Raw genomic sequence first — 16,688 nt, forward strand, 5'->3', positions numbered from 1 at the left:
ACTTTCTCAGCTGCAAAGGTCTCACAGCAGGAGAGTGGTCCCTGCATCAGGAGGTCTTCCATCAAATTTGCCTTTGATGGGGAACTCCGGATGTGACCTAATGGTGTCCCGGCTGAACAGGAAGGTTCCACGGTTCGTCTCCAGGTCCCGCGTTCCTCTGATGGTGGGCTCAGATGCTCTGGCCATCCCCTGGTCGCAGTTCGTGCTTCCCCATCTGTTTCCTCCCCTTCCCCTTCTTCCCACGCTGTTGAAGAAGATCAAGGCGGAGGAGGTGCCAGTCATACTGTTCGCACCGGATTGGCCCAGGAGGTCTTGGTTCGCAGAGATCGTCAATCTTCTCACAGACACTCCCATACAGACCGGATCTGCTGTCCCAAGGAGTGATTTGTCACCATAATTCTCGGTCGCTCAATTTAACAGCGTGGCTGTTGAAACCGCGGTACTGAGAGTGTCCGGATTTTCAGATCGGGTGATTCATACCATGATGCAGGCTAGAAAGACGTCGTCATCCAGGGTCTATTATCGAACCTGAAAGGCCTATTTCATCTGGTAAGAGTCCAATCACATCCCGCCTATGTACTTTTTTGTCCCTTCTAATTTGGTTTCTTCAGGCGGAACTGGGAGCTGGTCATGCCCTTAGTTTGCTAAGGGGCCGGTGTCAGTGCTTTCCATTCTCTTCCAGAAAAGTTTATTCTCCCACTCTCAGGTCAAAACCTTTCTTTAAGGGGTAGCACATGCGGCTCCTCTGTACCGGACTCCCGTGGACCTCTGGGACCTCAGTCTAGTCCTGGAGGCCCTTCCCTGTCCTTGCTGTCCTGGAAGGTGGCATTTCTTGTGGCCATCACCTCCATCAGGCGCATCTCAGAGTTGGCGGCCCTTTCTTGTCGCCCTTTTTTCTTGGTCCTTCACCAGGATAAGGTGCTTTTGCGGCCTCCGCCTTCCTTCCTGCCCAAGGTGGTGTCTGCTTTTCACCTAAATGAGGACATTGTTTTCCCTTCTTTTTGCCCTTCTCCAACGCATCCTCTGGAGCATTCATTGAACAAGCTAAACCTGGTCAGGGTGGTGAGGGTCAATCTGACTAGGACCGCTCCTCTTAGGAAGACAGACTCTCTTATCGTTATTCCAGATGGTGTTCGAAGAGGCCTGCCGGCCTCTAAGGCTGCAATTGCTTGCTGAATCAGAACGGCAATTTTGGAGGCTTACTGGGTCAAAAACAGAGTGCCTCCCCCTGGGATTAAGGCTCACTCTACCCGGGCAGTAGGCGCCTCCTGGGCAGTACACCATAGGGCATCCGCCCTACAGCTTTGCAAAGCAGCAACCTGGTCTTCCATCCACCCGTTCGCAAAAGTTTATAAGATTCATACCTACGCTTCAGCGGACGCCAGCCTAGGTAGAAGGATCTTTCGGGCGGCAGTGGTGAGTTCTCCAACCTGAACGAAGTGTCTGCCGTTCCCTCCCCAGGGACTGCTTTGGGACGTCCCATGGTTCCTGTGTCCCTCAATGAAGCGATAGAGGAAAAACACGATTTTTGGTTGCTTAACCCCTTAATGTCCAATGACGGACACAGTCCGTCATCAGACATCTCCCCTGCTTTGATGAGGGCTCCTGCGCTGATCTCGCATCTAGTTAAATCCTGCTGTCAAAGCTGACAGCGGGCATTTAAATAGCATTTCCGGCCGAAATGACCTCATCGCCGACCCCCGTCACGTGATCGTGGGTAGGCGTTATGTTGCCTGGACAACCAGAGGTCTCTATAAAACCTCTATGGTTGTTCCAGGCATATGGCTTTCAGCGCCACCCGGTTGTCGCAGTAAATCTGCTACATATGGGCGATCTGCTCATCGTCCATATGTAGCAGAGCCGATCGGGTTGCGGATGCTTCTAGCCTCCTATGGAGGCTATTGAAGCATGCCAAAAGTGAAAAAAAAAAAAAAGTATGTTTAAAAATGAAAAAAAATTAAAAAAAACCTAAAAGTTCAAATCACCCCCCTTTCTCCCCAATCAAAATAAAACAGTAAAAAAAAATCCTACATACACATATTAGGTATCGCCATGTTCAGAATCGCCCGATCTATCAATAAAAAAAGCATTAACCCGATCGCTAAACGGCGTAGCGAGAAAAAAAATTCAAAACGCCAGAATTACGTTTTTTTGGTCGCCAAGACATTGCATTAAAATGCAATAATGGGCGATCAAAAGAACGTATCTGCACAAAAGTGGTATCATTAAAAACGTCAGCCCGGCATGGAAAAAATAAACCCTCACCCGACCCCAGATCATGAAAAATGGGAGACGCTACGGGTCTCAGAATATTGCGCAATTTTTTTTTTTTTTTAGCAAACTTTGGAATTTTTTTTCACCACTTAGATAAAAGAAGACATAGACATGTTTGGTGTCTATGAACTCGTAATGACCTGGAGAAACATAATGGCAGGTCAGATTTAGCATCTAGTAAACCTAGCAAAAAAGCCAAGCAAAAAACAAGTGTGGGATTGCACTTTTTTTGCATATTCACCGCACTTGGAATTTTTTTCCCGTTTTCGAGTACACGACATGGTAAAACCAATGGTGTCATTTAAAAGTACAACTCGTCCCGCAAAAAATAACCCCTCACATGGCCATATAGAAGGAACAAAATAAAAGTTATGGCTCTGGAAAGAAGGGGAGGGAAAAATGAAAATGCAAAACCAAAAATGCCCCTGGTCGTTAAGGGGTTAATGTAAAATCAGTTTTTCTGAGCCTTCATTGGGGGACACAGCAGCACAGCACCATCCCATGTTTATCAGCTGCTTTGTTTCTGTGTCGGTGGGGTGTATACTGCAGAGGAGGAGCTAACTTTTTTTGTGCATAGTGTCAGCCTACTAGTAGCAGCAGCATGCACCCATGGTTCCTGTGTCCCCCAATGAAGGCTCTGAAAAAGATTTTATCGTAAGCAACCAAAAATCCTGTTTTAAGTCACATGCTGTCCACTTCCTTTTGATCCTCCTTGAGATGGTTCTACTCCTTCATTGGAGTCCAGCTGTGTTTAATTAAACTGATAGGCCTTGATTTGTAAAGGCACACGACAGTCTGTATAAGACCTCACAGCTCACAGTGCATGTCAGACCAAATGAGAATCATGAGGTCAAAGGAACTGGCCAAGGTGCTCAGAGACACAATTGTGGCAAGGCCCAGATCTGGCCAAGGTTACAAAAGAATTTCTGCAGTACTCAAGGTTCCTAAGAGCACAGTGGCCTCCATAATCCTTACATGGAAGAAGTTTGGGATCACCAGAAGTCTTCCTAGACCTGGTTGTCCAGCCAAACTGAGCACTCGTGGGAGAAGAGCCTTGATGAGATAGGTAAAGAAGAACCCCAAGATCACTGTGGCTGAGCTCCACAGATGCAGTAGGGAGATGGGAGAAAGTTCCACATAGTCAACTATCACTGCAGCCCTTCATCAGTCGGGCCTTTATAGCAGAGTGGCCCGATGGAAGCCTCTCCTCAGTGCAAAACATATGAAAGCCCACATAAAGTTTGCTAAAAAACACATGAAGGATTCCCGGACTTTGAGGAATAAGATTCCCTGGTCTGATGAGATGAAGATAGAACTTTTTAGTGATAATTCTAAGTGGTATGTGTGGAGAAAACCAGGCACTGCTCATCACCTACGCAATACAATCCCAAAAGTGAAACATGGTGGTGGCAGCATCATTCTAAGGGGGTGTTTTAAAGCTGCAGGCACAGGAGGACAGGTTGCAATTGAAGGAAACATGAATATGGCCAAGTACAGAGATATCCTGGATGAAAACCTCTTAAAGAGTGCTCTGGACCTCAGATTTGGCCGAAGGTTCACCTTCCAACAAGAAAATGACCCTAAGCACAAAGCTAAAATAACAAAGGAGTGGTTTCAGAAGAATTCTGTGACCATTCTTGACTGGCCCAGCGAGAGCCCTGACCTAAAGCTAACTGAGCATCTCTGGAGAGACCTGAAAATGGCTGTCCACCAATGTTCACCATCTAACCTGATGGAACTGGAGAGGATCTGCAAGGAAGAATGGCAGAGGATCCCCAAATCCAGGTGTGAAAAACTTGTTGCATCATTCCCAAGAAGACTCATGGCTGTACTAGCTCAAAAGGGTGCTTCTACTCAATACTGAGCAAAGGGTCTGAATACTTATGACCATATAATATTTCAGTTTTTTCTGTTTTAATAAATTTGCAAAAATTTCTACATTTCTTTTTTTTTCAGTCAAGATGGGGTGCAGAGTGTACATTAATGAGAAAAAAACAGGATTTTTGGGTTGCTTACCGTAAAATCTGTTTCTCGGAGCCTTCATTGGGGGACACAGAGACCATGGGTGTATGCTGCTGCCACTAGGAGGCTGACAGTATGCACAGAAAAAGGATAGCTCCTCCTCCGCAGTATACACCCCACCGACCGGCACTAATTTCCTCAGTTAGTGAGAAAGCAGTAGGAGAAGTAACAAAACAAAACAGAATGAAAACAGAACAGACAACTCAACTGTAATCAACAAACAACCTAAGAACAGGAGTTGCAGAATATGGGAGGGTGCTGTGTCCCCCAATGAAGGCTCCGAGAAACAGATTTTACGGTAAGCAACCCAAAAATCCTGTTTTCTCGTTCGCCTTATTGGGGGACACAGAGACCATGGGACGTCCCAAAGCAGTCCCTGGGGTGGGAAACAAACTTCCATCAGGTCAGCGGACTCACCACCGCCGCCTGCAAGATCCTTCTGCCTAGGCTGGCATTCGCCGAAGCATAGGTGTGGACCTTGTAAAATTTGGCAAACGTGTGGATCGAAGACCAGGTTGCCGCTTTGCAGAGCTGCTGCGCAGAAGCTTTGTGGTGCACCGCCCAGGAGGCACCCCCTGCCTGGGTAGAGTGAGCACTAATTCCCGGAGGGGGCACTCGATGCTTGACCCAGTAGGCCTCCAAAATTGCCAATCTGATGCAGCGAGCAATGGTAGCCTTGGAGGCCGGCTGACATTTCCGCGCACCATCTGGAATGATGAAAAAACAGTCTGCCTTCCGCAAGGGAGACGTCCTAGCCAGGTAGACCTTCATGGCCCCGACCAGGTCTAGTTTGTTCAAGGAGCGTTCCAGAGGGTGGATTGGACCCGGACAAAAGGACGGGAGAACAAAGTCCTCATTTAGGTGAAAAGTGGACACCACCTTAGGAAGGAAGGAGGGGTCGCAGGACCACCTTGTCCTGATGGAGCACCTGGAAAGGGGGGCGCAAGAAAGGGCCACCATTTCCGACACGCGCTGGATGAAGGTGATGGCCACCAGAAAGTCCACTTTCCAGGAGAGAGGGGACAGGGAGACTTCCTTGAGAGGTTCAAAGGGAGACCGTTGAAGAGTCTCCAGAACCAGATTGAGATCCCATGGATCCACGGGAGCGCGGGTCGCAGGTGCCGTATGAGCCACTCCCTGAAGAAAGGTTTTGACCTGCGGATGGGAGGCCAACATCTTCTGAAAAAGAATGGAGAGCGCTGAAACCTGATCCTTCAAAGAACTGAGGGCAAGGCCCGCATCTAGGCCTGCCTGGAGGAACGCCAGGATAGAAGGGAGAGAAAAGGACATGGGCGGAACGTCATTGGCCTCGCACCAAGTGAAATAGGCCTTCCATGTACGATAATAAATTCTCGAAGACGATGGTTTTCTAGCCCGGATCATGGTGTGAATAACCCGATCTGAAAAACCTGACCGCCTCAGAACCGCGGTTTCAACAGCCACGCCGAGAATTGGGATGGCAGATTGGACCTTGAGACAGCAGATCCGCTCTGTCTGAAAGCTTCCAGGGGGCGTCCGTGAGAAGATTGACGATGTCCGCGAACCAAGCCCTTCTGGGCCAATCCGGAGCGATGAGGATAACTGGTACGCCTCCGCCTTGATTTTCTTCAACAGCTTGGGAAGAAGGGGAGGGAACAGATAAGGGAGCTTGAACTGCGACCAGGGAATGGTCAGAGCCTCGGCGCCCACTGCGAGAGGATCTCGGGCCCTGGATACGAACTGTGGGACCTTCCTATTCAGGCGAGACGCCAGCAGGTCCACGTATGGAGTCTCCCAACGACGGCAAAGCTGATGAAAGACGTTCGGATGTAAGGACCACTCGCGGCCGAGAAAATCGGCGGCCCAGTTGTCCACGCTGGGAATGTGCACTGCGGATATCGCTGGGACCAATACCTCTGCCCAGTGGAGAATCCTGGACACTGCCGCTAGAGCCGAGGAGCTCCGTGTCCCCCCCTCGGTGGTTGACATATGCCACCGCTGTGGCATTGTCTGTCTGAATCCGGACCGGCAGACCCCTGAGAAGCCTTTCCCAGTGAATGATAAATCGCCCGTATCTCGAGGATGTTGATCGGCAGAGTTGTCTCTTGGGTCGACCACCGACCCTGAACCATCCGATTGCGAAACACAGCTCCCCAGCCGAGAAGGCTGGCGTCCGTTGTCACAATCTGCCAGTAAATCGGAAGGAATGACCGGCCCAGGGAAATGAGGGATGACGTCAGCCACCAATTGAGGGACTGTTTGACCCGGAACGAGAGGCGAATTGGACGATCCAGGGAGAGAACGGACCTGTTCCACCGAGACAGTATGGCCTGTTGAAGCGGTCTCGTGTGAAATTGAGCAAAGGGGATCGCTTCCGTCGTCTATACCATCTTTTCCAAGACTTTCATGGCTGACCGGAAAGATGGAAGCTTTAGGCTCTGTAGCGATCGAACATCTCGCCGCAGAGATCAACTTCTCTTCCGGGAGAAAGACCCTTGATCGACGGGTGCCGAACAATAAGCCTAGAAACACAAGACGTTGAGTCACAACGAGGTAGGACTTCCTCTTGTTTACGAGCCACCCAAACTGGACAGGGTGTCGAGAACGATGGTAAGGCTTTGGAGAGTATGGTGAAAAGACGGAGCTTTGATTAGAATGGCGTTGAGGTACGGGAAGAGTACGAGACCTCTGAACCACAACAGGGCCATCAACGCCGCCATGATCTTTGTAAACACTCTGGGCGCGGTGGTAAGACCGAACGGCAGGGCGACAAACTGGTAGTGGTCCTGATGAATCGCAAAACGCAGAAATATCTGATGCCCGTAAGATGGGGACATGCAGATAGGCATCTTGAATGTCTATTGAACACATGAATTCCTGCGCCTCCATGGAAGCGATTACTGAACGGAGGGTCCCCATCCTGAAATGACGCAGGCGGACCCTCTTGTTCAGCAGTTTGAAGTCCAGAATGGTCTGAACCGCGCCGCCTTTTTTTTTTTCGGCACTACAAATAGGTTTGAGTAAAACCCTGGGAATCGCTCTGTTTCGGGAACGGGCACAATGACCCCGGAATGGAGAAGCGAGTCGATGGGTGCAAAGACGCCCGGAACTAAGGCGGGGCCTTTTGGAGGACGGGACTCGAAGAAGTGATCCCGGGGCCGAGACACGAACTCTATCTTGTTTCCTGAGGATACAACTTCCCTGACCCAAGCGACTTCCACTGAGGCAAGCCAGATGTTCCTGAAGAAAAGGAGTCGGCCGCCCAGTTGGAAAGGCACCTCGGGGCTTTATAGATAGTCATGCCGAAGTGGACCTTCCAGTTCTGGACCCTCTGCCCTGGGAGGAGTGAGATCGCCAGGATGAAGTGGGCATAAAGGAGACCTTCTTCCTATCCTGGCGTGCTTGCGGCCTTTGTTGGTTGGAAAAAGATTCTGCCGTCGCGACGGAAAGACCGAAACTGACACCCTGGAGGGGGTCTACGAGGCTTGGACTGTGGAAGAGAGCTTGTGCCCCCAGTGGCGTCTTTGATAATCTGCTCCAGCTGGGATCCAAAGAGACGCGCACCCTGAAAGGGCAGATTGGTAAGGGATTTTTTAGACGACAAATCCGCCTGCCAAGCCTTGAGCCAAATTGTACGTCGAATTGCAACTAAGTTGCTGGACGCTTGAGCTGCACAAGAGGCGGCCCCCAAGGAGGCAGAGACCAGATAATCCCCGGCATGGGAGATCTGGTTGGCTATCTCGGCCAAACACTCTGGTTGGGCTCCATCAAGAATGCCTTGGCGGAGATCTTCCGCCCAAGCAGCTTTGGCCTTTGCTACCCAAGTAGAGGCAAAGGCTGGGCTTAGCACCGTCGCAGCCGCTTCGAATGCTGACTTTGCTAAGGATTCCATGATCCTGTCGTTAGAATCCTTCAAAACCGCCACACCTGAAATCGGAAGGACCGTGCTGTTAGATAGTCTGGACACAGGAGCGTCTACAGAGGGAGAAGCCGACCAGTTGTCAGTAAGCTCTTGAGAGAATGGATGCAGCATGCCGAGGCGCTTCCCTCTTTGAAAGCGCCTGGACGGATTTTCCCTTTCCTGGTGAGGAGCTTGGCAAACTCAGAATGAGGAGCGAAGACTCCGGGAGGTGTTTATGCCCGTCTGAACGAAACCTCCTGATCTGAGGGTTTCGCAGGGGAGTCTGTGATCTCAAAAGTATGGTTAATCGCTGCAATGAGGTTCTGTACCGTAACCTTCATGTCCGCGGTATGGTCCGAATCCAGCTCTAAAATCTCCTCGGATGGCGCATCCGAGAATGCTTCGCCTGACTCAGGTGAGGATGCACGGGAAGGAAACTGCTGGGAAGGACTATGTGGTGAGATGGAGCGAGGGGAGGATTCCGGCCGGAGATCCTGGGTGGGTCTTTTGCGGCTCATGGTGGCTGGTTCAGGTGGAACCTCTTGTGACCTGCTGGGTCCTGCAGAGGAGCCCAGGGGCAACTTATGAAGAATGGCCACTAGGGACAGACGCCCTGGTGAGATACGCCACTGATTGAGATTCGCTCTCACGTGGAGCAATAGGGGGCTCCTGGGCAGCGGCTGGATGGGGGGAAAGTCACTGAAGCAGTGCCGGAAGGATGGGGGACAGGAGGCAGAGGAGGGTGTCAGTCTGCAGATGCAGAGCTACTCACGGTCTGGTGTCCTGTAGATGCTTTCAGCGAGTGCTGCTGCACAGCTCGTCCATATCTGTAAGGCCACAGAAGCGGCGAAGGAGTCCGGCTGACAGGCTGGAGAAAATGGCGTCCTCCTGAGAGCCCGCTAGAAAAAACGCGCGCTTCCTTGTGGAGACAGGGAGGGCGGGGTTAACTGCAGCCAAAGGTGGTACCGCCCGCTGCTGAGCGCCGCCTCCGGAGCGCAGATGTAGAGGGAAAGAGCGGAGGGTGGCCTAGAATGGGAGGGAGCGAACGGTGGGCGGGATTAGAACAGGCGGGAGAGAAGCCCGCCTAAGGAAAGAGGCGGGGGGCGTGGCCGCGACGCCGAACAAGGCCGCAATAGAAGCCGGGGCCTGGAGTAGATGCGGCTGCCGGCGGGGAGCGCGGGGCGGCGCGGAGGCAACGCTGCACTGCCGCGCGATCATCCCGCAATGGATCCATGCCTGCCGCCCGGCTGTTGTCGAAATAAGATAAGTGCAGCCGAGGAGGGGAGGGGGTGCGCAGAGAGAGGAAGAGGCTGCTGAAAGGAGCCGTGACACCTGGGGATGTCATTAAGGGCGCCCGCTCCGCAAGGTACCCAAGCCTGCAGCATGGCTGGCCAAAATAAGAGAGGTGTAGCTGGGGAGACGTGGGAGGCTAGGGAGAGGAGGTGACTCCGGGGTCCCATACTTACCTCTCGGCAAAAACCTGTACCTTATCATGATGCTGTCCTCTTCCATAGAAGGAGGTCCGCGTCTCATCCAGATCGACAGGCTCTGGTGGGCGAGTGGGTGGGAGACGGGGGGCGAGGACAAGGTGGATCGCCTGACACGCATCCGTGCTCGGGGCTCTTGGTCCTGCCGCGGAGAGCTATGAGGATACGGGGTGGCAGTACACGCCGTACTCATAGTCTCTTTGTGGGAGTACGGATGTGACTGTTCACTCCGTATCCCTCTGAAACCTGCAAGGGAACGACGCACGCTAAGGTAGATATGGGTCTAATGAAAGACCCGTGTCCACCTCCTACTGACACTAAGCTAAACTGAGGAAATTAGTGCCGGTCGGTGGGGTGTATACTGCGGAGGAGGAGCTAACCTTTTTCTGTGCATAGTGTCAGCCTCCTAGTGGCAGCAGCATACACCCATGGTCTCTATGTCCCCCAATAAGGCGAACGAGAAATGAACTTTTTTGAATTTACCAAATGGTTGCAATGAGTGAAAAATTTAAAAGGGGTCTGAATACTTTCCATACCCACTGTAGGTACTTCAGTGGGTCTCCAAATGCGACATGGCGCCCGCCATTGATTCCAGAAAATTTGGCGTTCAAAAAGTCAAACTGAGCTCTGCCATGCGCCCAAACAGTGGCTTTCCCCCACATGCGTTGTATCGGCGTACTCAGAAGAAATTGCACTACAAATTTTGTGGTCCATTTTCTCCTATTACCATTGTGAAAATAAAAAAGTTTGGTTTCAAAGTAAATTTTTTGTGAAATAAGTGAAATGGTCATTTTTCCTTCTACATTGCTTTAGTTATCGTGAAGCACCTGAAGGGTTAATAAACTTCTTGAATGTAGTTTTGTGAACCTTGAGGGGTGTAGTTTTTAGAATGGTGTCACTTTTGGGTATTTTCTGTCATATCGACCTCCCAAACTCACTTCAAATGTGAGGTGGTCCCTGGTTTTGTAAATTTTGTTGGAAAAATGAGAAAATTGCTGGTCAACCTTTAACCCTTATAACATCCTAACAAAAAAATTATGTTTCCAAAATTGTGCTGATGCACAGTAGACATGTGGGAATTGTTATTTATTAACTATTTTGTGCAATATGACGTTCTGATTTCAGGGAGCAAAAATTAAGACTTTGAAAATTGCTAAATTTTCAAAATTTTTGCCAAATTTCCTTTTATCACAAATAAACGCAAGTCATAGCGAAGAAATTTTACCAATAAAATGAGTACAATATGTAAAAAAAAAAACAACTATCTCAGAATCAGTGGGATCCATTGAAGCGTTCCAGAGTTATAACCTCATAAAATGACAGGGCTCTGAATTATAAAAATTGGCCTGGTCATTAAGTACCAAATTGGCTGTCACTAAGGGGTTAAAAGAGCAGGAAAGGTAAACAAAAGCATACTCAAGTAATCCACTTACAAACCACTAAGGATATGCACATATTTCAAAACTAAAATGAAAATAAATAACATTTATGAGTGTCCATGTGCAGGCTGCAGACTCCATTTGTTTCACTGTGTGCCATATAGGAAGGCACATGTATTACTGCAGACCTGTAATTACTCTGTTCTAAACTAAGGAAAACATACGCATTTAGCAAGTTATTGGCAAAGATATTAAATAGCTTGAACTGCAAGAGTTTTGTGTCTTTATAAGAAACTTGCTAATCAATAAAATCCTGTGGCTACAGCAGCCTCAGCACTGAGAAAAGTAGTGTGCAGTTACTCTAAGATCTCCAGTACTTGTTGGGACAAATATTTCTTAAATGCTGTAGCACCCAGTGTAAAATAAACGGAAATTATACTACCGGACGTCCAAGGGAAGTGAGCGAGGCAGCTTATTAGCAGCTGCTGATTGGCTGAAGCGTTCACGTGATTTAACAGGTCATTTAAGCGTCAGGAGTCCCGCCCAACATCACTGGAATAGTGTTGGTGCAGAAGGTTTAATATAAGGTTATTTATATGTTTCTGCTTAGGGGTTGTCCAATTGTTGTATCTCAATTTTATAAAAAACACAGTACTGTGAAAACACATCCTCCAGTTTTACATAAAACCAATTATTTTATTAGATCAGGAAATAATAGGGTGAAAGCTAAAAGTCAACTACATGTCAATCATGTAAAATCAGTAGGAGGTTTTCTTTGCATTTCAATAAGTACACAACAAAATATTTTCCCATAAATAGGATAGGATTAACCCCTTAGCGACAGAGCCAGTTTGCAGCTTAATGACCAGGCCAATTTTTACAATTCTGACCACTGTCACTTTATGTGTTTATAACTCTGGAACGCTTTAATGGATCCCTCTGATTCTTGTTTTTTCATGACATATTGTACTTCATGTTAGTGGTAAAATTTCTTTGATAAGTCTTGTGTTTATTTATGAAAAAAATGGAAATATGGCGAAAACTTTGAAAATTTTGCAATTTTAAAACTTTAAATTTTTATGCCCTTAAATCAGAGAGATGTGTCACACAAATTTCTTAATAAATAACATTTCCCACATGTCTACTTTACATCAGCACAATTTTGAAAGCAAAATTTTTTTTTGTTCGGAAGTTATAAGGCAGGGGTGAGGAATCTTTTTTCTGCCAAGGGCCATTTGGATATTTATACCATCCTTTGGGGGCCATACAAACTCCACCCACAAAGTACATCCTGACTCTGGCACTGGTTTCATGACTTAATCTTTCATTGCATGCCCTTCAATGCTCAGTAGTGAACACTGCGTGTGTGTGCTAACAGAGCAAGAAGAAATTAATGAGCTTGTGGCAATCAAAATACAGCTCCCTGTCCAAGAGTGCAGTCCCTGAAAATCTGCTCGGGGGCCTGATAAAAGGTCATCGAGGGCCGTAAATGGCCCTGGGGCCTGAGGTTCCCCACCCGTTATAAGGGTTAAAAGTTGACCAGCGATTTCTCATTTTTACAACAAAATTTACACAACCATTTTTTTTAGGGACCACATCATATTTAAAGTCATTTTGAGGGGTGTACATGACAGAAAATACCCAAAAGTGGCACCATTCTAAAAACTAGACCCCTCAAGGTGCTCAAAACCACATTCAAGAAGTTTATTAACCCTTTACGTGCTTCACAGGAACTAAAGCAATGTGGAAGGAAAACATTAACATTTAACTTTTTTTTTTGCAAAAAATTTACTTCAGAACCAATTTTTTTTATTTTCACAAGTGTTAAAAGAGGGGGTAAACCACTTTTTCAGCGCACAGCAGAGCTCGCAAGGGATGGAGCGCCGTTTGACTTTCTCAACGCAGAATTGGCTGGAATTGAGATCGGATGCCATGTTGCGTTCGGAGAGCCTCTGTGTGCCTAAACAGTGGAAACCTCCAACAAGTGACCCCATTTTGGAAACTAGACCCCTTAAGGAACTTATCTAGATGTGTGGTGAGCACTTTGAACCTTCAAGTGCTTCACAGAAGTTTATAATGTAGAGCCATGAAAATAAAAAATCATGTTTTTCCACAAAAATGATCTTTTCGCCCCCAAATTTTTATTTTTACAAGGGTAACAGGACAAATCATACCGCAACAGTTGTTGTGCGATTTGTCCTGAGTATGCTGATACCCCATATGTGCGGGGGAACCACTGTTTGGGTGCATGGGAGAGCTTGGAAGGGAAGGAGTGCCATTTTGGAATGCAGACTTTGATGGAATGGTCTGCGGGCATCATGTTGCGTTTACAGAGTCCCTGATGGGCCTAAACAGTGGAAACCCCCCACAAGTGAGCCCATTTTGGAAATTAGACCCCCCCAAGGAGCTTATATAGATGTGTAGTGAGCACTTTGAACCCCCAAGCGCTTCACAGAAGTTTATAAACGCAGAGCCGTGAAAATAAAAAATCTTTTTTATTTCCTCAAAAATGTGATTTTTTTAGACCCCAATTTTTAGACCCGCAAAGTTGGTAAATAGTGGAAACCCCTCAATTCTTGCTCCAACCCTAACCCCAACACACCTCAAACCCTAATCCCAACCCTAGCCCCTAATCATAATTCTAATCCTAGTTCGCCCTAACCCTAATTCTAACCCTAGCCCTAACCTTAACCCTAGCCCTAACCCTAGCCTAACCCTGACAGAAAACTGAAAAAAAAAATATTTTATTTTGTTATGTTGGCCTAACTAAGGGGGTGATAAACGGGGGGGTTATGTACTATTTTTTTATTTTGATCACTATGATAGTTTATCATAGTGATCAAAATGAATGGAATCTGCCAGCTGGAGCCGGCAGATTCCCGGCGGTCACACTGCGCATGCGCCCGCCATTTTCTTCCAGATTCAAGATGGCGGCGCCCACCGGAGGACACCGGCGGGGACCCTGGACCACGGAGAGGTATCGGGGACCCTAGTTCTCTCTCCTCTGATGTGCGATCACATCAGAGGAAAGAAATGTAATGCAAAATCGCAGCTTTTTTTTTTTGCGGTTGCCGTTATAGGGTTAATAACGGCGATCTCAAAAGCGGGGTCGGTAAAAACCGACCAATTCATGTTCTCTGGGGTCTCGGCTACCCCCGGCTGCCGAGACCCCGGAGAAAATCTGACACTGGGGGGCGCTATTCACTTTCTCCACAGCGCCGTGAATTAGCGGCTCTGTGGGTTATGTACACTTAATTACCGCCATTAAAAGGCGTATCGGCGGTCGCTAGGGGGTTAAACTAGTGGTTTTTTTTTAAATAATAAAGACCTACATACTTGCATTGTTGGAGCCTCAAATGTCCCTTGTGGAAGTTCCAGGGGGTCTATATTTAATATGATTTTATCCTGTAAATCAGAAATAATGTGATGAAACCTTCAACAAATTCAAAATTAATCAAACTGAACAACACTAACATAGTTCAGAGCTAATAATGAATGAAAGACAGGTCCAACAGAGACGCGGACACCTGGGGTGGCAGAATGAGCAGCTTATAATGCATCTGGAGGGACAGGCCTACCTGTCACTGCTGACCGCGTGTGCCATGCCTTGTCAATAGAGCTAGGAAAGAGACTACAGGAAGTCCTAACCTAAAGCTGTATTCAAAGTATGAAATAATGACTCTTCAAGGATATGGACCTGCTAACACAGAATGCATGAACAAGCATTTCAGACAAAACACTCTTCTATTATTACCGCTTAATAGACAATGTAACTTTATTGTATAGGTCATCATGAGAACTCTTATAGTACATCTAAAAAATGTTTTATTTACTATTAACTTATTTAATTAAAAAAAGACCTCATTGTGTTTACTGATTTTTCTTTTATTGTGAATGTATTTTTAAAATCAAATTGGATGTATTTTTTCCTAATACCATTTTGAATCTTTTAAACAAATGTCAACTACAAACATGGTCAAAGTTGTTGGTACCCCTCGTTTAATGACAGAAAACCCCACAATGGTCACAGAAATAACTTGAATCTGACAAAAGTAATAATAAATAAAAAAAATCTATGAAAATGAACAAAGACCATCTCCAAGCAGCTTGATGTTCCTGTGACTACAGTTGCACATATTATTCAGAAATTTAAGCTCCATGGGACTGTAGCCAACTTCCCTGGACGTGGCCGCAGGAGGAAAATTGATGACAAATCAAAGAGACGGATAATACGAATGGTAACAAAAGATCCCAGAAAAACTTCTAAACAAAAGGTGAACTTCAAGCTCAAGGAACAGCAGTGTCAGAGCGCACCATCCGTCGTTGTATGAGCCAAAGTGGACTTCATGGGAGACGACCAAGGAGGCCAGCATTGTTGAATAAAAATCATAAGAAAGCCAGACTGGAGTTTGCCAAACTACATGTTGACAAGCCACAAAGCTTCTGCGAGAATGTCCTATGGACAGATTAGACAAAAACAGAACTTTTTGGCAAGGAACATCAGCTCTATATTCACAGACAGAAAAATGAAGCATATCAAGAAAAGAACACTGTTCCTATTGTGAAACATGGAGGAGGCTCTGTTATGTTCTGGGGCTGCTTTGCTGCATCTGGCACAGGGTGTCTAGAATCTGTGCAGTGTACAATGAAATCTCAAGACTATCAAGGGATTATAGAGAGAAATGTTCCGTCCAGTGTCAGAAAGCTTGGTTTCAGTCGCAGGTCATGGGTCTTGCAACAGGATAATGACCCAAAACACACAAGAATGGCTAAGAGGAAAACATTGGACTATTCTGAAGGGGCCTTCTATGAGCCCTGACCTAAATCCTGTTGAGCATCTTTGGAAAGTGCTGAAACATGCCGTCTAGAAAAGGCAACCTTCAAACAAGAGACAACTGGAGCAGTTTGCTCGAGGAGTGGGACAAAATACCTGTCGAGAAGTGCAGAAGTCTCATTGACAGTTATAGGAATCGTACGATTGCAGTGATTGCCTCAAAAGGTTGTGCAACAAAATATTAAGTTAAGGGTACCATCATTTCTGTCCAAGGCTATCTCATGAGTTTTATTTTTTAAAAGATTCTGTGGAAACATGGTTGAAAAGCAATGTCTGAATTCATTTGTTCATTTTCATAGATTTTTGATTATTTTTGTCAGATTCAAATTATTTCAGTCACCATTGTGGGTTTTTCTGTCATTAAACAAGGGGTACCAACGATTTTGACCACGTCTGTATACTGTAATCACATACAGTATATCACAAAAGCGTGTATACCCCTCACATTTTTGTAAATATTTTATTATCATGGGACAACACTGAAGATATGACACTTTGATACAATGTAGTTAGTGTTCAGCTTGTATAACAGTGTAAACTTGGTGTGCCCTCTAAATAACTCAGCATACAGCCAGTAATGTCTAAACCGCTGGAAACAAAAGGGAGTACAGTACATCCCCAAGTGTGGATATTTTGTGTGGCCTCTAAGAATGAGCAAACGTGCTCGGTGATACTCGAATATCACTCTAGTATCTGGGTGCTCGGAAGTGTTCGGTACTCGGCGAGCATTAGCCGGTGCTCAATCTCAAACTTGAATCCCTACCCACGTTTGGCGCCTGATACAAAGCCAATAAGCATGCGGTGATTGCTTG

At 46.9% G+C, this 16,688-nt stretch overlaps 1 protein-coding gene across 5 annotated transcripts in view; it reads right to left on the minus strand.

Annotated features, from left to right (window-relative positions):
* LOC141100081 (centromere protein Q-like) overlaps positions 1-16,688 on the minus strand; it is a 67,522-nt gene that overhangs the window by 9,037 nt on the left and 41,797 nt on the right. For 2 of the 5 annotated variants that reach the window (XM_073588285.1, XM_073588286.1), the window contains one exon: positions 14,379-14,447. In XM_073588285.1, coding sequence (XP_073444386.1) covers positions 14,379-14,447 — 69 coding nt within the window. Of the gene's footprint in view, positions 1-14,378; positions 14,448-14,619; positions 14,743-16,688 lie in introns of those variants that run through there. The other 3 variants (XR_012234597.1, XR_012234596.1, XM_073588287.1) reach the window with 3 other exon arrangements.

This window comes from Dendrobates tinctorius, unplaced genomic scaffold, assembly GCF_039654945.1.
Source record: "Dendrobates tinctorius isolate UK_male_01 unplaced genomic scaffold, ASM3965494v1 ptg000103l, whole genome shotgun sequence".
NCBI lineage: Eukaryota > Metazoa > Chordata > Amphibia > Anura > Dendrobatidae > Dendrobates > Dendrobates tinctorius.